The following is a 27,072-nucleotide window of genomic DNA, read 5'->3' on the forward strand; positions in this document are numbered from 1 at the left end:
TGAGCTTCAGGCCATGGCTTTGGCACCAGGTATCTGTCTCAGTGAGGCCCTTTTGTAGTTTGTCCACATCATTAGGAGTTTCGATTATGGCTCCTAGTTTGCAGTCATCTGCAAACTTTGTTAGCCAAAGACCTTCTGTGTTGGACTGCACTTCAGAGAAGTAGATACCAAACAGGAGAGGACCCAGGACTGAACCCTGTGGTACTCCACTTGTCACTGGTCTGATGTCGGATTTGGAATCCGGTACTTTCACAGTGTGCGTTCTGTCCGTGAGCCAGTTGGCAACCCATCTTGTGACATAGGGATTTATACCTAGTTTAGTGAGCTTATCTATAATTCCAGAGTGGGTGATGGTGTCGAAAGCCTTGGCGAGATCTAGATAAGCTGTGTGAACCATTTTACCCTCATCTATGGCTTTGGTGACTGCTTTAAAGAAGTCAATCAGGTTTAAGAGACATGATCTGCCTTTTACAAATCCAAACTGGGTAGGGTCCAGAGTTTGGAGATTACCAATGTCTTTGTTTATGAGTTCCACGATGATACGTTCCATGGCCTTACAGACCAGGCTCGTCAGGCTAATGGGGCGGTAGTTCCCGGGGTCTGTCGTGGCTCCCCCTTTGTGGAGTGGGATAACCGTCGCGGTGCGCCATTCAGTGGGTACAAAGCCTGAGGTGAGGCAATGATTGAACATGGTACTTAGGTAGGGTGCCAGTTCATTCTGTAGTTCATGTAGAATGCAGCCTGGGATATTGTGAAGTCCCATGGATGCTGGGATATTGTCAGGTCCCATGGATGCTGTGTTCTTGGCTTTGGAGAGTGTGTTTTTTACCTGTGCAGCCATGATTATAGGAACTTTGCATTCTTCCGGTGTAGAGATGAGCTCTCTAGGGGGTGAGGGGGGTAATGTTAGCACTGAACCTATCTGCTAGGATGTTGGCAATATCAGTTGGTTCTGTATATTTGGTGCCATTGTGCTGCAACTCGGAGCAGATCTGAGTGTTCCCATTTAGATTCTTGACATAGCTATAGAATGCTTTGTGGTTGTCTTTAGAGTCGGTGGCAGTTTTGTTTTCATAACTAGCTTTGGAGGATTTTATGAGGGATCTCAGCTTCTTACTGATGATGCATTTTTCCCTGCTGATTGTGGTATTGTATCATAACTAAAGAATGCTTTACCGACTATATAGCTGAAACTAATTTCTAATGCAGTTTCTAGCTTAACCGGTAGAATACATAGGGCTGTGGGTTCTATTCCTATACCATGTAGCGGGATTAATTTTTCTAATACTGACACTGCAGTCCAGTATAAGGGGATGGGATGGGATGCTGCACTCCTGAGTGTGCCTTCCTTCAGATGGGATGTTAATCCAAGGCCCCATCTGCCTGAGTTGGTGGTAGTTGAGGTAGATGGCACTTATCGAGAAAAAGTAAGGGTCCTTTATTTATTTATATACAAAAGTAACTTTCATTTACAAAATATTTTCATATTTACAAGTACATATACAAATTTCAGCAGTGTGTAGGTTGTTGTCTGGAGGGAGATAAGAAGCTATGATAATTATTGTTTCGTTTGGGTTTATTACAAGACTAATTATTTAATTAAGATATTTTGGATATAGTTTTATGTAATCATTAGAGGAAACATTAGAAATATATTTGTTCTAAATTATCAAGCCATTTGCTATTTTTTTTTTTGTCCCCAGCTAGGACACAATTTACTAAATAAGGACTGCCCATAGTAAAGAGGAGCTGGTGTTAACCCTTGTTTACAACTTGTGGAAAATTCAGTTACTTTCACCATATTTTCAGCATATGCCAGAAATTTGAAGCAAGATGAATTTCAATGTGTTCTTGTTAATGTTGTTTTAGTTATGAAATGGTATGTTTATAATTACTAAAATTCACAAGGAATATGCATTCTAATCTGTAGTAGAACAAGTTACGCAACATGGTATAATATAGTTGTGTGTCTACTAACAGTGAATCCAGTGTTTCTCTTCTTGTCTGCTACTTTGTATATTAGTGTATTACTGGTACTTCACTGGAGTGCGGGGAATACCTTCTGTGTGGAGTCTGCATGTCCTCCCCGTGGTTGGGTGGGCGTTCGAAAGACATGCATAAATGGGCATGCCTTCGTTTGAAGGTTGAATGTCGAGCTGGCACTTCGGCGTTCGTGAAAATCTACTGCCAGTCATTAGCGGACCGGAGTTCCGCTGTGGCGACCCCTAACTGGGAAAAGCCGAAAGACAACAACATATACAAATCTGTTTACACAATCATACTAAATGTTCGCACCTGTTAGTCCCCCACTTCTTTTCACATAATTACCACCTGATTTTACTTAGTGTCGTGGGTAAAATCCATTTACCATTAAACATTATTTCATGTATTCTTTCATTCCATATAACAAAACTTTTTATTTATTTTTTAACATATTCTTTGCTTCTATTCTTATAATATTTATACTTAATCATATTCATGTTTATTTTATCTACTTCTTTTAGATCTTCAAAAAATCTTTACATAGTTTTCCCAATATTTTTTTAATCTTTTACATTTCAAAAACACATGGTCTGTTATTTTTTTTTAAAAATGCAACCCTATTTTATCACTTTTTTATTTGACATATTTCCTTTTACTAGCAATTTATCTGTTACCAGTCTCCACAAAAAATCTTGACATTCTATTTTCTGATTACACAATTTGCTTCTTATTTTTATACCTTTAATGATTTTCATCCGTTAGATTTTCTCATGGCTTTACATAGTAATGTTTCATCATTATATTCTTATAACATACTTTTCTATTTTTTGTATATCATTAATTTTTATTTTTCACAAAAATATTTTTCTTGGTAATATTTTATTACCTTATTTATACACTCCTTTTCTCTTTTACTCTTTTTACCATACACCAAAATTTATCACACACATATTTATACAGTTTTACTACTAATCTCTCATCTTTTTCATTTATGCACTTTAACACTTGTACAGATTTAATGAAGTGGCATATACCACTGGGTTAATTAAGCCTAAACCTCCTCCTTCTTTATTTACTTACAAAACTTCAATTTTTACTTGGTTTAATCTAGAACCCCCATATAAATGAAAAAATGTCTGCAGTAATTCCTTTCCAAATACTGTTGGCAACATAAATACACTTGCTAAGTATGCTATTTTTCCCATCAGTGCTGAATTTATCAAATGCACCTTTTTTTCTGAATGATACTTTATATGGTCTCCAGAAAGGGCAGAATTGTCTTATTTCTTGTATTGTTTTTTCCCCATTTAATTATACTTGCATGTTTATTCCCAAATGTTATACCCAACACAGCAGTTTCATTCATTGTAAAATATGTACCCCAGATCTTTACCACAATCACCCAAACCTTTTCTTTTCTCTTTATTTAGAGCCATCCCTATCATCTCTGGGCACTCATTTGTACAAATTATTACTTTTATCCACATTTTGTTTTTTGCAATTATTATAATGTTATCTACGTATGTTAACAGAACTGAAATTTTTAACCCCTCGTGTTATATACTCCTCCCCATTCATTTTGTAATTTATTTCACATACTATCACATTCATAACTAATGCAAAGAATAAACAACTCATTGGCTGTCCCTGTTGTACATCACTCTTTGTATGTACTTTTTGGCTCAACCAGTCATTTCCAAATAGTTTTACTTTATTATTACTATATGCTGATGTACATAATTTCCTAACTTTCTCACTTATATTCTTCCCCACAAGATTTCATGTCCAGTTGTGTCAAATGCCCTATTAAAATCTCCTGTCATGATTTTTGCTTTTTCCTTTTTTGTTCATAATGTCATCCACAGTTTTTCTATCATTAATAGTACTTGCCAACCCTTCCTTTTTTGTGTAGATGCTATCTTGCATAATATTTTCCATTTTAGTATTAAACCTCTCTTGCATTATTTTCATAAAGGTCTTATGATTATTGTTCAATACTGTTGGTCTACAATTTTTAAATTGTCTTCTTTCTTCTTTCCATATCAGTTTCATTATTCCACTACATAATTATTTATACATAAAGCCTTCATTTAACCATGCATTTAAAATCTTTAAAACTAAAATGTATTTTTGCCAGTCCCTTAAATTTTTAGACATTTTGTACCCTATTCCATCTGGTCCTGCAGCCAAATCTATATTTACTTGTCCTAATACTTTATCTAGTTCATTTAAAGAAATCTCCTTTTCCAAATATTTATTCTCTTTTTCTGTCAACTTTTTTACTTTCCATTTTTTTCACTGCCTTCTTTTTTTCTTTAAACATTAATTGTACATATTGTACTAAACTATTCATAACCTTTTTCCGAGTTCTTTCTATTTCTCCATTTACATTTTTTTATTTCTCTCATTACACTGCCATTTTCCTTCACTAATTTGCTTAAATAACTCAGTACTTTTCCTTTTAGTTGTAGAAATTATATTTGCTCATCTAACAGTTCTTGTATTTTTTTCTTGATTTATTTCATGTTATTATTTTTCTTTGTCAAAGTACTTTCTGTCATTATTTTCTAAATCTTGCAATGCATCATTATGTTCTTTTATACTTTTCTTTCTCGACCTTTCTCACGTCATATTGCTGCTGTAAACAAAGTGTATATTTTTTCCTTAAATATTATCTACCATTCAGACCAGTTTTTATAAAATGCTCTCAGTAATATGACCCTTCCAGAACTGTATCACTAATCTCTTTCCTTCTTCATTCCATGCTTTCTCATTTATCCATTTTATTCCTTTGCCGAGTTTTATGTAGTCTTTGTTTTCCTTTATGTACAGTCATATTGTAAGATCTTAGCCATATTGCAAGATCAGAAAATCCTGTTTCAGCTACCCCCCCTTCTCCTATAACTAAACCTTCTGGCACTATAAAATAATCTATTTAAGTTCTGTACATACCCCTTTTGTAAGTCCATGGATTTTTGTCTCAAAGTTTTAATTAACCACATCGTATAACTGCTAACATTTTTCTTATCATTTCTTTTCTTTTTATGCTTGCCTCTTAAATCGCAATTAAAGCCTCATGTTATTATACTATTTATATTTATCACTACATTTTCTAAAATCTGATCAAATAAGCGTTTCTTTTTTTACAATCACTATAAGCATATAATAATTCTATATAATTGATCTTTCCATTGTAAATCTGCAATGGTCAATCTTCTAAAGTTACATTGAATATCTTTACTGTATTTCTACAGAACATGGCACAATATAATTACATCTGCATCACGTGTATTACACCACTCCAAACTTCCTATTCTTCTTAGTATATTCCTAGCACTATTCACAATTACAGAAAGCACTCCAAATTTTTCAGTTTCCCTTTTCCTTAAATTCATGGTTTTATAAGTTCATAGCCAATTACTAGGTTAGCTTTCTTAATAGGCCGTTTGGAGCCTAGCCAGTTTCCTTTCCCATGGTGAGAATCAAACACTGTACCTTGTGACTGTGACTGAAACACCTTAGCCATTATACCAAGTCCAGTCATTAGCAGTATATATTCTTATTCTTCCATTTCCTTTCTTTTTTTCTTTTGTATGTTGTTGTTTGTCTTTCGGCTTTTCCCGGTTAGGAGTTGCCACAGTGGAACTCCGGTCCGCTAATGATTGACAGTTGGTTTTTATGGTGTCGAGTTGCCAGCCCGACGCCCAACCTTCAACGAAGGCACGCCCATTCAACGCATGTCTTTCGAACGCTCACTCGACCACGGGGAGGACATGCAGACTCCACACAGAAGGCACTCCCAACCAAGAATCGAACAGGAGAACCTCTTGCTGTGAGGCAACAACACTACCGCTGCACCACTTCGGAAGTCTTTTTTTTCTTTTGTATGTATCCATTTAAATTTTCTTTTTCTGTCCTGTACCCTTTTACCAGCGCAATTATTTTTTTTTCCATTTTATTACCTCCCAATTTGTCTTCAGATATTTCAGAACCTTCATCTATCTCTTTTTTTATTGTTTTTTTACTGGTCTATTTTTTCTATATCTACTACTTCTAAATGTATTCTCTTTCTATTTCATTAGTTTTATTTTAGCAGTCCAACCATAACTGTCCAATTTTAACATTTTCTTTTGTCACAGTTGCTTATCAAATGTCCTTTTCCACAAAAAAAAAAAAAAAGGTTTTGGGCTGTCCCCAGAATTTTGCAACATCCCTGTTCCCCTTCACATTTATCATGCTTGGTATATGTATATATTTTTTCTCTTTCTGTTTTAACTTAATATTACAATTCCAGCCACCAGTCCATAAACCCCTTTTGTCATAAACATTTACGATCTCTAGTACTTCTTTACATAAAGCTTTCAAATGCCCTTTCAAAGTCTCTTTCTACCCTGTTCAAAATTCTGCATGAGTTTTATTTTTTTGTTTCCCTTTTAATTGCTGTTGTTACATAAAGATTCAATGTTTTATAGTCTTTTTTTTCATATTCTCCAAGGAAATTTTCCACTGAGAAAACATTCTCAAATATAATGTCACAAAATGTTTTTGTTAATAAGAATAAATGCTGTACTCCACTTTTACCTTCTTTTACTTTCTCTACATATGTTTTCTTTTCCATCTCACCACTATTCTTCAGGATTGAATGTGCATCTTCCTTTTGTATTTTCTCTGCAATGTCCCCCCAGGGAACATCTGCTTCATTTTCTGGCTCACTCAGCACCACCATTTCTTTAAGTAAGTCATCCTGCAACCCACCCGACTGGAAGGTTGTAGTTATGCATCCATCATTTTCTGACTCATCTCCATCAATCAGGTTTCTTTAAAACTTTTCCTGAGAGTCCTGCACACATTCTGTGATCTCACTATTTGCTTTCCCCTTCATTTTTTTCCCCACTCCATCATCTTATCTCTCCTTCTGCCTTCCTCTTTCTCTGGGTCACCTCTGTGCCTGGAATGGAAACAGGAAATACTTCTCCAAGATGGGTCCCACTCACAACAGTGATAAGCAGGGGAGGTTCTCCAGTGCCCTGGTAAAATTTTCCTTACTATGAATACCACTTCACTGAAACGATATTGGTCTAGAAAGGCTAACCTGGACAACAAAGTGTAAATAAAAATAAATTAATCAATATTTAATATTTCATTTCTTTTGTGTTCTTTTGTGCGATGTACAGTTTGAGAGAGACCAGAGCTGCAAATGTTTTGTTTATCCATTAGTGCTAGCTCTGTAACTCAAAACACAAGAGTCAAAGGTGGCATGCTATCCCAGAGAATGGAATACTAATTTTGAAGAAATGTTATGAGCCAAGTGGGTGGTAAGAAAATTATTTCTCAAATATTATCCAACCTTCAAGGGTCCTGTTAAAGATCAGCCGATATGATGAGTACTCACATATGCATTTTTTATCTGTTAATTGCATGCTCATAAGCATTCAAGTGGAGTGCTAGCTGCAGAAATAAAACAAAACATGCTTAATTTATGCTTTTGCTTATTACTAGATCTTACTTGAAAATGCTCATAGAAACACTGGTGTAAAGGACATCACTTACTAAAAAAGAATTTTGTTTTCTTCAAACCCAGCAGAAACTTAAAGATATGAGATACCACAATGATTTGTGCAATCTAAGATTCTATATGAACAAAATTCCATTCAAACCTGAGGGTAAGTAACTTCATTAATTCTTGTAGTCTGTATACTAGAAAACATAAATGTTTTCAAAGAGGACAAGTCCTAAACAAATCTGTTTTGGTAAAGCACTTGTATATCATTTTATCATCAAATGTACAGTGTGAAGATGTGGTATTTGGCAGACATCTGAAAATTCTCTTGTGTCATCTAGTGCCCCCCCCCCACACACACAATTACATGGATGAGAGCATTATACCTGTCAAATCACTGGTATGTCTCTTCCCTCTTTGTCCTCTCCATGTACCTTTTACTAGTACGTAATTTTTTTTCACTTACCTCCCCTTCTTTTAGCTCATTCAAATGTGTTGCATTTCCTCCACCTTACTGCTATTTCTGTCTCTTTGAAATGTCTTATTCTCCAAAATAATGTTCCCTTCATTTGCCATTCACCTTTCCATTGTTTTCTTGTCCCAAATACTATAACTCCTGTTTCTTCTTTCATAATTCTTTATACCCATATTTTGTTGCCCCAACCTCTTCTCCAAACTATACTTAACCGGAGAAGGCAACTTGTTTTCCTATCCTAGTTTCTAACTCTGTTCCTGTGAGTAGCCTATTCACCTGCCTGTGCATCATTTCAATGGGCTAAAAGTCTCATTATGTTTAGCCTTTGAAGCTTCACACTTCATTTTGCATGAGTCTTGGAGGTGTAGGCAGAATAAAGATTCATTGAATATACAGAACATGGCACAATATAATTACATCTGTATCACGTGTATTACACCACTCCAAACTTCCTGTTCTTCTTAGTATATTCCTAGTACTATTCACATTTACAGAAAGCACTCCAAATGATTTTACTTAGTGTTGTTGGTAAAATCCATTTACCATTAAACATTATTTCATGTATTCTTTCATTCCATATAACAAAACTTTTTATTTATTTTTTTAACATATTCTTTGCTTCTATTGCTGTCAGTACTGCCAAATCTATTTCAACAGTCAGAACTTCTAAATGCAGCCTGAACAGATGCACTCTTTCTATATGCCTACACTCACAAGCATATGCTCTTGCTTTTGTTTGCATTGAACTCGAGGGCACCTCCAGCTCCATTTACTCAGTTTATTAATTTAAGTGTGTGACTCAGCATTCCTTTCAAGTTATTTGCAGCATTCCCTATCTGTGTTGTCTACAAACTCACTGCACTGACGAAATAATATACTAAAGAAAAGATATCTGCACATTAAAAAACAATGTTGCTTTTCCGTCTGGATTCAACCTTTGAGGTTATCAGATCAGGCTCTGATCCAAGACTGGCCATATCTCAAAGACCTCTGCTCACAGAGCTCCACCTCCTCTAGCCATAATGCCTTGCACAATTAAGAGTACCTCAGATCTAAATTGCCACCATTCCTGGACAGCAGCCCCAGTAGAATGTAGCCTTTTTCGCTGCTTTTATAACGTGCTTTTGCACGCTTTTGTCTTGTACCCTATTTTACAGTGTGCCTCGGAATAGGTGGTAAGTAGTTTTTAGTTCAGATTAGGTAGTGTAGGTTTAGGTTTAGCATAGTATGTGGAGTTTTCCTGCCTGTGTGTTTGAAGTATCTGTGTAGTGTTTTCCTTGTAGGTTACTGTTAGTGTTTTTTTTCTCTGCATCTAGTAGTACTAGTTAGTGTCCTGTTATCTGTGTTATTGAAGTTAATTACCTATTATTTTGTTATGGATCTGTAGGGGTTCAACACTTGTGTGGAGTGTGGGCATAAGTTACCTTCAGAGCACGCACATGATAGATGTGTTTTACTGCCTGGAGGCCATCCATCTGGAGTTGCCTTGCTCCATTTGTGAGGGCTTTGGCTTTTGGGCCATTAATGAGAGTACAGCAAAGTTATTGTTATAGGGCCCCTTCCCTTCCATCGATTTTCCTTCCAGCAAGGGAGACCAGTGTGATAGAGGTCATAGGCATGGTTCCAAGGAATATGAAGTCTTGGAATGGAGATAATAACTGGTCTGCCCTGGCTTCTACTTCTGCTGTGTCTGGTCCTCTGGATCGAAAGGTCCCAAGACCCTTGGATCCCCTGGTGGCTTTGGCTCCACTGTTGAGTCTGACATCTCAGAGCTGGTCAGCTTTGGTTTCAATTTTATGGAAGGCTCCCTTCTCCAGCAGTGAGCATCCAAGTTCCTTTCTGTCTAAGGAGGCTGTTTTGGGACAGGCTAGCTTGCCTTTATCCTTCTGCTCGACTGGAGTTCTTGCAGGATTCCTCTCTTCTCTGCCTCAGATCTTGGCTACTCCAGTTCAGATCTGATCAGTGGAGTCCCTGCCTGCCAGCTGTACCTCCAAAGCCCCTTTGGTAGCTTCATTAATTAGATCATCTAGGTCAGTTGGCAATCTAAGAGCTTTGAATTTGGAGCAGCTAGCAGATGCAGTTAGACCTCATTCTCTCAGCTCTGGGCTCTCTCCTCTGTTCTTCAGCTCCATTAGCTTGGTTTCTTTTTTTGGTTCCCATGGATCCAAGGTCTTTGGCGCCAGTTTTGTTTCTTTTCTTCAGGCTGGAGCCGATGGCTTGGCTGATTTTGGCTCTGGCTCCTAACCTGGTTTCCCTGACACCAGCCACATTGTAGCTCAGTGGACTTCTCAGCCAGCTTGTCAAGGCAGGTATCTCTGGGTCAGGTTTAACAGTTCTGGCTTTGGAGTATCTGCTGTTGATAGATCAGCTCCAGTCTCAGCATCAAGGCAGGCCGTGACTCTGCTGGAGTCTGGGGAGTCCTTGGAATTCTCTGATCTAAGGTAATTTGGCTCCAGTCAGCCCACTTTTGCTTTGGCTTTTGATATCATACAGCAGCTATTTTCTTGCCAGGATTGGGAGTGGTGTAGTATGATCAATGTCCTCTCCCCTTTTCTTACATTAGTGCCTGTGACTGTTCCTCAGTCTGCTCAGGATAGCTTACCCTGGACCCTGGTTCGCTTGCAGTCTGCCCCCTGCTCGGGGCCCCTGCCTTTTCCGTTTCTCTGCTGGAATATCTGAAGTGGGAAGTTTCAGGTAAGAGGTGATGCAAGAGAAAGCACTTGGACTCACCCGAGGCGTCGCTCATGGAGAATACTGACCTCAAGGAAGTAGAGGGCCAATCATATCACCTCTACAGTGATGTATCCTTTGGATATCTTTTGGAGCTTTTAAGCCAGTGTGGGGGGTGGACTGCTGAAGCCCCTTCTCCAGAGAAGTTTGTATTTTGGAGGCCCTTGGGGTGGGCTCATCCCTTCCTGGGTGGTTCCCCCTCCAGACCATCTGATCAACCTGGTGTCTGTGTGGGCTTGGAAGGAGTCTGATACTTTGGAATCAATTCCCAAGAAGCCTGATAAGATACTCACCCCTCCAAAAGATCGGTTACACTCGAGTAAGGGCCCAGCCATTGATGCAGTCCTGGTGGTGGCAGTCACCAAGGACAATTTAGAAGAGAGAACCTCAGTCCATCTCCCAAGTAGGGAATCTCTGGCATTGGACTGTTTAAGGAAATGCTGTTGCACCTCAACCATGTTTGTATTAAGGGTGCTAAATTATTTAGCTGACTTGACCAGGCTTCAACAGGACATTGTATCAGAAGTATTAAGGGTTAGGTTCCAGAGTCTCAGAAGTCTGTGGATTCTCACTTGTCCACTTTACAGCTGATAGCTAACATTTCCATGAGATTGCTACCCAGTGTGGCTGATGGATTGTCCCAAGCTGCTGGTATTGGGATTGCCATGCATCGCCATGCTTGAATGAGGTTATGTAACTTTGTGGACTGCTTTAAGGTGTCCTTTATCAGTGCCACATTTGACAGTTCCTTTCTCTTTGGGCTGAAAATTAAAGTCACATTGACCAGGAATCAGCAAGATGGAAGGACATTGTCTGCCATTGGCATATGTTTGCTATCCTCAGCAGTCCTTCTCACAAAACCAAAAGGGGGGGGGGGCATGTCTTTTGTTCAAGAAGTCACAGCAGTCATTTAAAGATGCTGCTCCTGAAGGTTCTCCCCACAGCAGAGTGGGGGGACGACAATGGATATGCCGCCCATGCTTCAGGGGCAGTCTGCAGAATCAGGTCTTCCTTGAAGCTTTCTATGAGAGGCTGTTGCAGTGATTCTGAAGGGTTGTCTGACTCTTCTATTGTGGTGCAGTCAGGGTCATTTGGTTGTACACCAAGAAGCTTGGTAGGTCACCTTGGACATGTGTATTAATAGTCATATCCAGAGGTTATTAATTTCCATTTTTAGACTTTCAAAACTTGAATCTTTCACATTTCCAGGTGTTCCACCCTATCAGAGACAGGAAGCAGCCATCGGGTCATCCAAGTAGTCCCACCAGACCAATGGGTATCTAGGGTCTACTCAACATTCTTTTTGGTTCCTTAAAACAACAAGGACCTCAAGCAAATCTTGGATTTGAGCAAGCTCAATTCCTTTGTAAAACGGACCAAGTTCCAGATGGTCACAGTACAGTCCATATTGCCTTTGCTCAAGAAGGATGACTGGATGTTCTCAACTGACTTCAAGGATTCCTACCATCATATAAAGATAGAATGGTGATCCAGGAGTTTTCTGCACTTCCATTTGGGGGCGGATCCAGTTCACAGTGCTGCCTTTTGGCCTCACCACTGCCCCTGGTGTTCAGCAAGTGTGTGACTCAGGCTGCAGGGGTTTCAGGCCTTAACTTAGTCAGACGATTGGCTCCTAACTTCTCCGAAGAGAGCATCCTTGATCAGGGCCAGGGGCACATTACTCCAGTTGTAGTTCCTTGTGGATCATGATCAGTTACCAGAAGTCAAATCTCCATCCAGTTCAGACACTAAAATTCATAAGTTACCACTTGGACACTGTTTGCCAGATTGCAGAGCTTCCAGTGTCCAGAATTTCAAGTCTTCTGTCTTGGGTAGTCTCCTTGCTTTCTTACAAAAACCTTCTGCCTCTCTCCTTACCTCTCCTGGTCCTACTAGGGGATAATACAGTGGAGTTTCCCATAATTCTGACAAATGTATATTGATAGCAGGTCAGATGGTGGCTGGAGTCTCCCTTGGTATCTAGTGGAAGACTATCCTCCCCGACACAGTCATGATGGACACCTCCCTTCTTGGGTGGGGAGGCATTTCAGAGGGATGACAGTTCAAGGAACCAGGTACTCTACTGAGGTCAATCTTCACATCATTGTCTTGGAGATGAGGGAGGTCTTCCTTGCGCAGCAGGCTTTCCAGGACGTTCTCCTCAAGGGTATGATCTCAGTCCAGACAGACAGTATGTTGGTCATTTTGGTATGTGAATAAACAGAAGCGACTTGGTCGGGAGGCCATGAGGGTCTGGCAGTGGGCAGCTTCATCTCAGTGGTTTCTGATTGCAGTGTACATCTGGGGAAGTCCAACATTTTGGCAGACAGGCAGGAACATTCTCCTTCCTCAGAAGTGGTCCCTGAATGCCAGAGTTGCTGCTCTTATATTTTTGGTGCTGGGGCACTCTGTGTTGTGACCTGTTTGCATCCCTATTCAACTCCAAGTGCAGCAGCCATTACGCCTTAGTCCCTCCTCAGGGACAGTCACGCAGGGACACATTTCTGCATGCTTGGCCTTTGGGTCTCTTGTGTGCTTATTCTATGACACTTTTAGTAATTAAGCATGTTCTTCATGTTACACTGTTGAAGTCATTACATTTGGGTAATCTGCTGGCAGGTTGCCCTCATTTGGCCTGATTAACAAAGTCTTGGGTCCTGCATCAGTTGCTGTCCCTTCTTCCATGGCGTCAGGTCATCAGGGCTATAAAACATGCAGCCGACACCATTACATCAGTCTTTCTTGCCGTGCGGTGCCTGAAGCAGAAGCAGGTCGCAAGTGCTGGTTGGCAGACTCCTGAAATTTTTGTTTTCGAGTTTCAGAACCAAAGTCTTCAATTTAAAGCTAAGTACCCTGTTGGTGAAACTTTTTCTTGCCCCTTACCGATGTCAGTAAAAGTTAATAATTGCATTACGTGTGGAAAGCAAATACCTCATAACGATTTTCATTTGTAATGTATTCCTTGCCTAGGCCCTGACCATGATGTACCCTGCAGCCGGCTTTGTGCTTTATTTAATCAGCGTACTATCCGTCGTTGGTACATTTTTGCCTCTAAATATTTTGGTTCTCTGTTTAATTATCCAGAAATGTTGTCTGTTAGCCATCAGATTACCGGGATTCTGAAAAAATGCAAAGATAAAGACAGAGACAGGCCGCTGAGGTCCAAAACTGCTGACGACACTTCTCCTAAGCCATTCACCAGTTTGCCGGTACTCAGTGAGGTGCTATGCCTCTACTGAGACCCATTCAGAGTTTGGTATGCCGCGAGATACTTCACCTATGGAACTAGCAGATGTCTCTACCTTGGATGGGTCCGGAGCCTCTGTGCAGGCACCGGCTTCTGAGGGTGTATTCAGGCCTACAGACTTGCATATTAAATCGACACTGCCTTCATTACTAAGGTCTAAATCTCGATCCATGTCTAAAAAACTGACGCCCAGGCCACGTGCTCAGGCCCATATACCTAAATAACAAATGATAAAAATGGCTGAAGATCTATTTACTCTAATTAGGGCTAGTCAACACCCCCCCCCCCCAAGAGGTCTAGGGCTGAGCTGGATTATAAATCTTCTGATCAGGATTCTGTTTCTTCTGACTCTTCTAATGACCTGGATTTGTCCATACCTACTTATGAGGATTCTGATGCAGAGTATTCCATTCCCTCTGCTTCCCCTCCTGAGGATTTTTCTTTTGGGGAAACCTTACATACGTTAAGGGAGCATTTCCACTAGGAAAGCCAGGAATTTTCTGATTCAAAAAAGAGACATAGGGATTTCCTTCTTCTACCTCAGCATAGGCATTTGGCTATACCTCCTGTACTAGACATTGTTGATGATGTGTTTGTTTTCGGAATCCAGTTTGGCCCCTGATTTCCTGCCTCCAGCTCCTAGTAAACCTGATGGATACTACAAGGTTCCTGAGTCCCACAAGTTCCTTTTCAAAAATCCTGTTGCAGATCCAGAGAGCAAGGGCATTAAGGCTTCTACTGCTAAAAATCCTACTCCTTCTGATAGAGACTCTGGGGCGCTGGATAGATGGGGTAAAAAGATTTATACTTCTGCAACCTTAGCAATCAGAGCTTTAAACTGCCAATTTCATATGTTAAAATATCAACAGCATATTATGGGACTGCTTAAACAGAAAATTATGTTGATTCCTGACCGTGTGGAAAATAAAGATTTACAGGATTTAATGCATTCTGCTGAACAAGTTGGAAAACGTACTTTGCAATGTGGTTTTGATTCTTTAGACACCTCTTACAGGGCTGCTGTTACTGGGTCTGTGCTTAAAAGGCATGCTTGGCTTAAGGAGCAATCTTTGCCTGATCATGTTAAAGCTAACTTGTTGGATGCTCCTTTAAATCAGGACCGCCTGTTTGGCAATAAGGCTGAAGAAGTTCTTAAAAAGATGGAAGATAAAGCTAAATCTATGCAAACTGTTAAAGATTTTTTTACAAGTGCAACCTCCCAAGATTTAGTAGGCACTGGCCTACTAAGAATTGGTCCTTTCCAGCTCCTTCCAGATCCTCTCAAGCCAAACCCAGACACAGCAAAAACCCAAGGTTTCAGTCCCAGGAGACTCTCAGAACTAAGCAGTGGGGGGCCTCCACTTCCAAACCTGGAAGTAACAAGACAGCCCCTATGGTAAACAGTCTCAATGACTTCCTTTTAAAATTCCCAAGCACTTATCTTTTGACCGCCGCTTTGGGGTAAAAGATTGCTCTTCATGGGAACTCATAACCCAGGACAAATGGGTTTTAAATAGTGTCCCAAAGATACAGATTTCATCTCCACACGTTGCCAACACCAAACGGGTGGCCAGACCTGCCCCCAAATCAGTGGGCAGAGGCTCAAAAACAAGTACTTTCCCTATTAAACATTGGGGCTATTCAACTGGTACCAGAAGAGGAAAAGGGACAAGGTTTCTATTCAAGGCTTTTTCTGGTACCCAGAAAAGGCAGATCATGGCGTCCAATCCTGGATCTGTCTACTCTAAACACCTTTCTGAAAGAAAATAGCTTACGCTACTGCTATGTATCCTTGGGGACCGGCACACACTTGTACGAAAATATACCAATATACCAAAAAGTACGAAATGATGACAATTGTTGAATAAAATCCAAAGTGCCTTGCTCCAGTTAAGAAAGTTATTTAAACCTGTTTGTAGGTAATGTCAGTTAGTTCTGAGGAAGCCTGAATTATAAGCAGGTGAAAGCGCTTAACTGACCGTGTGTTCTCGAAATAAAATAGTGGATTTTATTCAACAATTGCCATCATTTCATACTTTTTGGTATATTGGTATATTTTCGTACAAGTGTGTGCCGGTTCCCAAGGATACATAGCAGTAGTGTAAGCTATTTTCTTTTTGTTATCTTGTTGTGGCGAACGCTAGTGTCGGTGTATTAATATTAAACACCTTTCTGGAGATTCCAAAATTCAAGATGCTGACTCTTCACCAGTTACTTCCTATGCTAGGCAAAGATGCCTGGTTGGCAACTCTAGATTTAAAAGAAGCATACCTGCACATCCCAATCGGGGAATCTTGCAGAAGATACCTACGCTTCAAAGCAGGCTACTTGCATTATCAGTTCACTGCACTGCCCTTTGGCTTATCTACTGTGCTCAGGGTATTCACAAAGTGCCTTGCTCCAGTTATTGCATTTTGCAGGTGAAGAAATACTCAAATATGTCTATACCTGGACGATTGTCTAATTCAGGCAGAAAACCAGGGCATACTTTTAAATCATCTAGCGTTTGTAAAAAGGGTTCTAACTTGTCTGGGTTGCACCATAAACGAAAATAAATCACAGCTGGTACCCTATCAACAGATTACATTCCTGGGTGCAAGCTTGAATACAACTGCCCAGATGGCTTTCCTCATTCCAGAAAAGCAAATTCATTTGCTAACTTACTTCAAACAAGTGGCCACAAAAACCCTGCTATCTGCAAGACAAATACTGCAAGCCTTGGGGATCATGGCCTCCTGCATTTTTCTAATTCCATATGCAAGATTGCATATGAGGAAACTACAGTGGTATCTGAAAAGTCTATGGTATCAACATTGTCACAGCCTGGAAACAATGATTCCTATCATACCTTGCCTATGCCTGGAGTTCCTATGGTGGGCACAGGCCTGCCACCAAAACAAGGGACTACCATTCACACTACCCCCTGCTGCCAAAACCCTAACTACAGATGCATCAGACTATACATTGGGGGCTCACCTGGCAGGGAAGTGCATACAGGGCAAATGGAACCCAAATCAAGTGCACCTACATATCACTCAAAAAGAAATGTTAGCTGTACAGAATGCTCTGACAGCCTTCAAGAACCACATTCTTCCAGGACAGCTAATGGTAAAGACAGACAACACCACTGTTATGTGGTACATAAATAAACAGGGGGGGAGTACACATTCCTACTCCCTCTGCAGACTAGCCATGGCATTGTGGAGCACAGCCTTGAGCTACCAAGTGCACCTTCAAGCTCAATTCCTGCCAGGAAAATTGAATACACTGGCAGACGGACTAGGCAGAAACCTCATGAACCCACATGAGTGGAAACTGGAACCAAGGATTTTCAAGATGTTGACAAGCGAATGGGGGAGCCCAGACATAGATCTATTTGCCTCCCCCCGAACTACCAGTTGGACAAGTTTTGTACAATAATTCCCCACAAACAAGCCTGGAAAATGGATGGTCTGTCCTTCAGTTGGAAAAACCTATCAGTCTACACCTTTCCCCCTCTGCCTCTGCTCTCCAAAGTTCTACTAAAAGTCAAACAGGACAAATCAAGGATGGTTTTGATTGCTCCAGACTGACTGCGCCAACACTGGTACCCCCTCCTGTGCAGTGTGTCGCAAATATCTCCATGACACCTGCCTCAGACTCCTTCCCTGCTGTCTCAGCAGGAGAACCAAATTCTGCACCCTCAGCTTCCAACATCGACCCTTGCAGCCTGGCTAATCACTTAAATTCACCCTTATCATCCCTCAGCAAACCTATGATGGATGTCATCTTGGAGGTGAGGAGACCTAGTACTAGAAAATCTTATGCTGACAAAGGGAAAAGATTCTGTGCCTGGAACCAATCTTTAGGGATGAGCACAGCAGCGCCCAATTTACCTCAGATCTTGCAATACTTATTCTCTCATCCACTGCTCAAGCAGTATCTCAGAGGGGCAGAAAACTTTAGACCACCCAGGAGAGCTCTTACCCCTGCCTGGGACCTTAACTTTGTTTTGGAGAAACTCACACTACCTCCTTTCGAGCCAGCTGCTACTGCAGACTTAAAATTTCTTTCTTGGAAAACAGCCTTCCTTTTAGCAATCACTTCAGCTAGAAGGATTTCTGAATTACAGGCCCTTATGGCAGTGGAGCCTTTCATCATCTTTCATGCAGACAGGGTATCTCTCAGGACCAATCCATCCTTCATGCCCAAGGTGGTTTCCAGTGTGGCTCTTAATCAGTCCATTCATTTACTAACCTTTTTTTACCAATCCACAGAACAAAGGGGAACGGATTCTGCATTCCTTGGATGTGCACAGACAACTTAGATTATACTTGGACAGGACTAAATCTTGAAGAAAATCTGAACAGTTGCTGGTAGCATTTGCTCCAGGGGCAGAGGGGAAGGCTATGTCAAAACAAACCATTTCTAAATGGATAAGCCATTGCATTCATGTCTACTATAAGCACCATGGAAAGCCTATCCCCCAGGGGATCAGATCTCACTCTACAAGGGCTGCATCTACTTCTGCAGCCTTTCTCAGAGGTGTTCCTACCAGGGACATCTGAAAAGCTGCCACCTGGAGCTCTGTACATACCTTCACCAAGCATTATCATTTACCAATTTTCTCTAAATCCAGAGCTGGCTTTGCCACTGCTGTCTTGCAGGGCCTTATAGGTGGCCCTAATGCTGTATAAACTCCTCCTCCCAACCATAGCTTTGGGAATCTACTCAAATGTAATGACTGCAACAGTGAAACACGAAGAACATGGTACAGTTGTGTACACTTACCATAAATGTAGATGTTCGAGTGTATTCACTGTTGCAGTCCTGAATGTTCTTTGTGTTTCACTGTTGCAGTCATTACATTTGGGTAATCTGCTGGCAGGTTGCCCTCAGTCGCCTGATTAACAAAGTCTTGGGTCCTGTGTCGGTTGCTGTCTCTTCTTCCATGACGTCAGGTCATCAGGGGTATAAAACATGCAGCCGACGCCATTACATCCGTCTTTCTTGCCGTGTGGTGCCCGAAGCAGAGGCAGTTTGCAAGTGCCGGTCGGGCGACTCCTGAAATTTTCGTTTTCGAGTTTCAGAACCGAAGTCTTCAACTTAAAGCTAAGTACCCCATTGGGGAAACTTTTTCTTGCTCCTTACCGATGTCAGTAAAAGTTAATAATTGCATTACTTGTGGAAAGCAAATACCTCATAAAGATTTTCATTTGTACTATATTCCTTTCTTAGGCCCTGACCATGACATACCTTGCTGTCGATTTTGTGCTTTAATCAGCGCACTACCCGTCATCGGTACATTTTTGCCTCTAAATATTTTGGTTCTCAGTTTAATTATCCAGAAATTACGTCGGTTAGCCATCCGACTACCAGAATTCCGAAAAAATGCAAAGAAAAAGACAGAGACAGGCCATCGAGGTCCAAAACTGCCGACGACGCTTCTCCTAAGCCAGTTCGCCAGTACTCAGTGAGGCGGTTTCACAGCCCCTGATACCCGCTACTTCTGACTCGCAAGCCTCTACTGAGACCCATTCGGAGTCCGGAATGCTGTGAGATGTTTCACCTATGGAACCCGCGGATGTCTCTACCTTGGATGGGTCTGGAGCCACTGTGCAGTCACCGGCTTCTAAGGGTGTATTCAGGCCTACAGACTTGCGTATTAAACCGACTCCACCTTCTGTTCTAAGGTCTAAATCAAAATCTATGTCTGAAAATCTGACGCCCAGGCCACATGTTCAGGCCCCTATGCCTAAAAAACAAATGATCAAAACGGCTGAAGATCTTATTACTCTAATCAGGGCTATTCAACCCCCCCCCCCCCCCTTCTAAGAGGCCTAGGACTGAGCTTGACTATGAATCTTCTCATCAGGACTCTGTTTCTTCTAATTCTTCCAATGACCTGGATTTGTCCATACCTACTTATGAGGATTCTTATACAGAGCCCCCCCCCCCCCCCCCCGAGGACTTTTCTTTTGGGGAAACTTTACATACCTTAAGGGAACATTTCCACTGGGAAAGTCAGGAATTTTCTGAATCTAAAAAGAGGCTTGGGGATTTCCTTCTTCTACCTCAGCATAGGCCTTTGGCTATACCTCCTGTACTAGACACTGTTGATTATGTGTTTTCGGAATCAAGTATGGCCCCAGATTCCCTGCCTCCGGCTCCTAGTAAACCTGACAGATACTACAGGGTTCCTGAGTCCCACAAGTTCCATTTCAAAAATCCTGTTGTAGATCCAGAAACCATTTCGCAGGGGCCCAAGGGCATTAAGGCTTCTACTGCTAAAAATCCTTCCCCTTCTGATAGAGACTCCAGGGCGCTGGATAGATGGGGTAAAAAGGTTTATACATCTGCAACCTTGGCAATCAGAGCTTTAAACTGCCAATTTCATGTGCTAAAATATCAACAGCATATTATGGGACTGCTTAAACAGAAAACGATGTTGATTTCTGACTGTGTGGAAAATAAAGATTTACAGGATTTATTGCATTCTGCTGAAAAGTTGGAAAACATACTTTGCAATGTGGTTTTGATTCTTTAGAGGCCTCTTGCAGGGCTGCTGTTACTGGGTCTGTACTTAGAAGGCATGCTTGGCTTAAGGAGCAATCTTTGCCTGATCATGATAAAGCAAAATTGTTGGATGCTCCTTTAAATCAGGACCGCCTGTTTGGCAATAAGGCTGAAGAAGTTCTAAAAAAGATGGAAGATAAAGCTAAATCTATGCAAACTGTAAAATATTTCTTACATGTGCTACCTCCAAGATTTAGAAGGCACTGGCCTACTAAGAATTGGTCCTTTCCAGCTCTTTCCAGATCCACTCAAACCAAACCCAGACACACCAAAAGCACCAGGTTTCAGTCCCAAGGGACTCTCAGAAAATAAGCAGTGGTGGGGGGGGGCCTCCAGTTCCAAATTTGGAAATAACAAGACACCCCCCTATGGTAAACACTCTCAATGACTTTCCTTTAAAATTACCAAGCACTTACCTTTTAGCCACCCCTTTGGGGTAAAGATTACTCTTCATGCCAAAAACTGGGAATTCATAACCCAGGACAAATGGGTTTTAAATATAGTGTCCCAGGGATACAGATTTCATTTCCACACATTGCCAACACCAAAAGGGTGGCCAGACCTGCCCCCAAATCAGTGGGCAGAGGCTCAGAAACAAGTACTTTCCCTCCTAAACATGGGGGCTATTCAACCGATACCAGAAGAGGAAAGGGACAAGGTTTCTATTCCAGGCTTTTCCTGGTACCCAGAAAAGACAAATCATGGCGCCCAATTCTGGACCTGTCTACTCTAAACACCTTTCTGGACATTCCAAAATTCAAGATGCTGCCTCTACTTCTGCAGCCTTTCTCAGAGGTGTTCCTACCAGGGATAGTCTAGAAGCTGCTACCTGGAGTTCAGTACATACTTTCACCAAGCATTATCATTTACCCATTTTCTCTAAATCCAGAGCTGACTTTGCCACTGCAGTCTTGCAGGGCCTTATAGCTGGTCCTAATGTTGTATAAATCCATCCTCCCAACCATAGCTTTGGGAATCTACCCAAATGTAATGACTGCTACAGTGAAACACGAAGAACATAGTACAGTTGTGTACACTTACCATAAATGTAGATGTTCAAGTGTATTCACTGTTGCAGTCCTGGTTACCCTCCCTCCAGCCCCCTGTTTCCCTTACTATACCTCTACTTTCTTTTACTATGCTTAAAAGTCTTTTTGGTGTATTTGCTTTTGGTTGCATGTTTTTTACCCCTGACGACCTGACGTCATGGAAGAAGGGACAGCAACCGACAAAGGACCCAAGACTTTGTTAATCAGGCCGACTGAGAGCAACCTGCCAGCAGATTACCCAAATGTAATGACTGCAACAGTGAATACACTCAAACATCTACATTTATGGTAAGTGTACACAACTGTACTTTACCCTCCCTCCAGCCCCTTAGTTTTTTCTGGCTATGCCTCTACTTTCCTTTACTATGCTTAAAAGCCTTTTTGGTGTATTTGCTTTTTGTTGGAGGTATACTTTTGTGTTTTAGTGTTTATTTGCTCCCCATTAGGAGGGCACCTGACATCTGGGGCAAGAAAAACTGATGTAATGATGTCAGCTGCATTTTTGTACCCCTGACAAAATGATGTCATTGAAGAAGGGACAGCAACCGACGCAGGACCCAAGACTTTGTTAATCAGGCCGACTGTGGGCAACCTGCCAGCAGATTACCCAAATGTAATGACTGCAACAGTGAATACACCCGACCATCTGCATTTATGGTAAGTGTACACAACTGTACTTTCTTCAGAAAGCAGCCCACTGCAGAGTGACTGTAATCCTCATTGCCCTCTCTTGGCCTTGTCAGGTTTGGTTCTTTCTTTGACCTCTTTTGAAGCACCCCTTCTGTGCTGGATCCCTTCAAGATCTCATCTCCCATCCAGCTAGGTTAGACCCACCCAATGTCCAGACTCTAAAGCTAACCACATGATTTCTCTAATTCCCCCTGATGGCTGGAATTCCCAAGATTTCCAGCAGTGTGGTGCATATCTTGTCCTGTTTCCACAAGATGTCTACATGGAAGGTGTACTGTAGTAAGTGGTTACAGTTGATTTGGCCTAACTTTTGGGAGTTTTGATGCTTTCTCAGCCCCTTTGGAGGCAGTTCTGAACTTTCTTGTGGGTTTAATTGCATTTTGAATTATTCTACGATTAAAGTGCAATTAGCAGCAATTTCCAACTTCCATAACAGCAGGGATGATGTGCCTCTGGCTGCTCTTAAGATTTTGAAAGCCTTCCCTAAGGGTACTTTTCTGCTATGACCTTGTCTTCTGTCCTACAATATGATTTGGCTTTCATGTTGCAGGTGCTTGCAGTTCATCATTAAAACCCTGTGCTATCATTGATTTGAAGCTTTTGTCTTGGAAAGCATTTTTGGTGGTGGTCACCTCTGCCAGGTGCATATCTGAGTTGTAGGCCCTCTCTTCTATCCCGCCATATTTGGTTTCCCGTAAGAATAGGGAGTTTATTCACACTGATCCCTCCTTTCTCCCCAAGGTGGCTACAGAGAATAATTAGAATCAAGCCATTCATCATTCTGTTTTTTTTTTCTGATTTTTCCAGCAAAGGTGAATATTTGTTACAGTGCCTTGATGTGCATAGACAATTGAGGTTTTATCTAGACAGGATGAAATCTTTCAGAAGTCTAAACAATTTTGTCTCCTTTTCCAAGTCTTGGTTTGTCAGCCTATTTCTAAGGCTACACTGTCCGAGTGGCTGTCTGACTGCATTGCTTTTGCATACAGTTTGAAGGGAAAGGCATCACAAACAGAAAAGGTCATTCTGCTAGAGCTAGAGCTACCTCCACTGCCTTTTTCTCTAGAAGTTCATTGAATAATTTGTGTGCTGCTGCTTGGGTGGGCCTTCATACTTTTGTGTTCCACTACTTCCTTTGCTTTCATCATATTGCAGAATATCCTTCCATAGAATCTCCCAGGATGTTACTTGATTGGGAAAAGATAACATTTGATATGAAAGTTATGTGCTAACCATACTGATAGATCCATGTTGTCTTTCTCTGTTTGGTTAAACCTACCCTTCCTATCTATTTGGTGAGTTATTTTTCATATGATGGTTGAGTCAAGGAGGTTGCTTTACCTTGCTTGTGGGGTCCTTAGTGCCTTTCCTTTTGGGATGGTATTTGACAGTTGAAGCAGAGAAAGGCAAACTCAGTCTGAGGTATTCTTAGTTGACCAAGGCATTATGGGTAGAGGAGGTTGAGCTTGGTGGTTTGAAGTCTTTGACATATGGGTTATCTCGGATCTGAGTTAGATCCAATTGAAGATATGGCCATTCTCAGATCTGAGTCAGATCCAATAACCCCACAGGTTGAACTAGATAGAGAAAGACAACATAGATCTGCTGTTATATTGAGTACATAACTTTTGTTTGCTTCCTCAGCTTGCCATCTACTTTAAGAAATGCACATTCACCTTAATTGCTGTACTCATCCAGCCAACTAATTTACCTTCTGATCCTAGTGTTAAGACATTCAGTAAAAAATCTTATTTGTAGAGCAGAAGAAAATGCTCCAGTGGGGAAAGAAAAATCTAGCTAGATGTGTCCTGCCCCTTCATCAGTTTCTCCATTATCTTCCCAACATACTGGTTGGACTTGTGAGTCTGTAATGGATCTGTCTGACAATATTGATACAGAGTTGGAATCTGGAAGTATTGATACAGAGTTGGCCAAAGCTTAGTTTACTGAAGTCATGATGCTAAATTTTTATCACCTGATAATGTGTCCTCAGGAGACAGAACCCTCATAGACTTCATTAAACCAAATGTACCGACTCAAAGGTTGTAGTACCTCAGAAAATTTGTATGTAGTTTAGCAAAAGATTGGTACTTCACAACATTTTTTTTTAACCAGAGCATTTTATATCTTTAATTCAAATTTCACTGGACATCTGAATCTTTTTTTGCTGTATCTTGATTTATTATCTGTAATTTTAGTTAAAAAAGTAATATTGTAACTGTTTTTTAGTAACTCTACACCATTTCAAAGGGTCTTTTTATGCAGAACACTTGAAAGTTCTTATAGTTACTTATAAAGTAACACCATTGGAAATGATATATCCAATTGCTCTGATTTAGCAGTATTCATGAAGCAGAACTCTCTTAGGCTCCGGCTTTAGCATAAGAGAGTAGCTACTGCAAATGTTTATTCTCACTGCTGCAGTTTCCTATGGGTTGTATCCTGACAAGGATACAGATCCTGTCCAGCTTCTCAAAACTCTAAGTGATGTGGTACTTAAACAAGGGACTACCAAGTCATGGCAGCTATGCTGCTTGGCAGTAATGGTTCAGCATACCATCAGAGCAAAACATAGTGGCAGACAAACTCTGCAGATCCTGGACTGACCTTCATGAGTAGAAACTCAGTCCAGAGAGATTCCAGGAATTTATCCAGATGTAGGGAACACTTCGAATAAATCTTTTCACCTACTTTCAAAATAGACAAGCAGGCAGTTCCAGGAATCCTTGCAAGTGAGTTTGAGAACAGATGCTCTCTCATTCCACTGGTAGGGGTATTCCTGTATGCCTTTCCACCCTTTCTACTGATTTTCAAGGTTCTTGTGAAGATTCAGAAAGATTTACTAAAATTCATTGTGGTGACTCCCTTTTGGCCCAGGCAAAATTGGTTTTCCCTTCTTATGGAAATGACCAAGGACAAATTGTGCAAACTTTCTCACAGCCTTTGTCTACTAACAAAAGGTAAGGGGTGTTTGGTATAGCCCAGCATCGAACAAATACTAATGACTGCCTGGATGATTCAGGTTTGGTACTTTTTTAACAAGGATGTACAGCAGGTACTAAAGGAGGCAAGAAAGCCTGCTAGTAGAAAGTCATATACTGATGGATGGAAAATATTTTCTGGCTGCTTCCTAACCAGCAACTAGTGTCCCATCAGGGAGTTTGCACCCCTAGTGCTTAAGTAGTTCTGTGAGTTACTATTATTTGGCCTGTTGTATTCTTGGAGGTTTTCATAATGGTTAATGTGTTTACCTCAAAAGCACAAGGTACAGGGTATGATCCTTGGCTCTAAGGGAAATTGGCTAGCCATAAAATGGTACACAAGGACAGCTAACCTAGTGCTCACCTATGACAGGGCATCTAGCAGCCATTTCAGCTTGTGTGCCTATAGATCCCCCTCTTTCTTCTCTGTTTATGGTAAACAGTTTGTAAAAGAGGTATTGCTCATCAGACCCCCCTCCCCCCCGCAAACAAATATGTCCATTCTGTGATCTCAGTTTTGTGCTGGAAAACTGACTTTCGTCACCTTTTGAACCTCCCTCTTTGGCTGATTTGAAGTTCACTATTTGGAAAACAGTTATGTTTGTTTCTCTGACATCTTCAAGATGAGCATCCGAGTTGTAAGCTCTCATGATGGGGGAATCCTATCTGTTTTTCTTTACAGATTGGATTACTCTGCAAAGTAATTCCTCATTCATGCCTAAGGTTGTCTCAGAGTTCAATTTGAATGAAGCTATGAATCTCCCAGATGTCCTTCATGGATGCATCTGCAGTCATAACAACTGGGTTGTCCTGTCGTCAGGCAGCCCTTCAGTCGGCCGGATTCCAAAGTCCGGGTCCGGCTTCGGCTGATGTCGCACTTCACCCGACGTCATCTCTGTTGGTCTTCGGGTATAAAGGCATCAGCCGACGCCATTTTCCTCAGTCTTTCTTGCCGTGGCGCAAGCAGAAGCTGTTCGCAAGTGCCGGTCGGTCGGATCCAGAGATTACTTCTACCGAATACTACTCAAGACTTCTAAAGCTAAGTACCCGTTGGGGACTCTTTCTTGCCTCAGCCGATGTCAGAAAAAGTTAATAATTGTTTAACCTGTGGGAAACAAATACCTCATAAAGATTTCCACTCTTATTGTCTGCCTTGTTTAGGCCCAGCCCACGACGTAGCAGCCTGTTCGCCTGTGCTTGCTTCAACCGACAACGCTTAGGCGTCGGTCGGAGTTTCCTGAACAGTTTTTCCGTTCTGATTTTGGGTACATTATGCCCTCGGATCCTCCGACTACCCAATCTGCCAAAAAACGCAAAGATAAAGACCGACACTCGCGGTCCGCGGTTTCGGCCGAAACCATGGTTAAGCAAACCGCGAGTGTGTCGGTTTCGGCCGAAACCGAGAAAACTGATCAAAGTACAGCTGAATCTATCTCTACAACTGAGGCCCCTGCTACCACTCTTGAAACGGCCTCAGAAATTTTATCCACTACGGTGGTTGCCACTGACTTATCAGACACCATTCCCTTGGATGTCTCTACCCCAGCACGTGGTGCTGCTAGGCCTCCAGCAGCCATGTCCATTAAGGCCTTCGCCAGGGCTAAAGCAGCAAAGACTACTAAAACAGTGCCTGTTAAACCCCCTACAACCAGGCCCTCCTCTAGTTCTCAAATGCTTACTCTGGCAGAAGATTTAATTTCATTAATTAGAGGATCTCAATCTCACCCAGACAGGGCCTCTCAGCCCCAGAGAAGAGACCTAGGGCAGAGCCCCTGAGCCAGTGTCCTCTGATGAGTCTGCCGATGAATCAGACATAACTGATCAGCCAGAGGCTCCTTTCTCCAATTTTGAAGACTCTGATG

General features: G+C 41.3%; 1 protein-coding gene across 2 annotated transcripts in view; it reads left to right on the forward strand.

Moving 5' to 3' along the window:
* Nucleotides 1-27,072, forward strand: part of LOC122806681 (opioid growth factor receptor-like protein 1) — a 575,270-nt gene that overhangs the window by 231,040 nt on the left and 317,158 nt on the right. The window contains exon 3 of one of the 2 annotated variants that reach the window (XM_044077305.1): nt 7,565-7,646. In XM_044077305.1, the coding sequence (XP_043933240.1) occupies nt 7,565-7,646 (82 nt within the window). The remainder of the gene's footprint in view (nt 1-7,564; nt 7,647-27,072) is intronic. The other variant, XM_044077312.1, reaches the window with a different exon arrangement.

Source organism: Protopterus annectens, chromosome 1.part1, assembly GCF_019279795.1.
Source record: "Protopterus annectens isolate FY-2018-M chromosome 1.part1, PAN1.0, whole genome shotgun sequence".
NCBI classification, from domain to species: Eukaryota; Metazoa; Chordata; order Ceratodontiformes; family Protopteridae; genus Protopterus; species Protopterus annectens.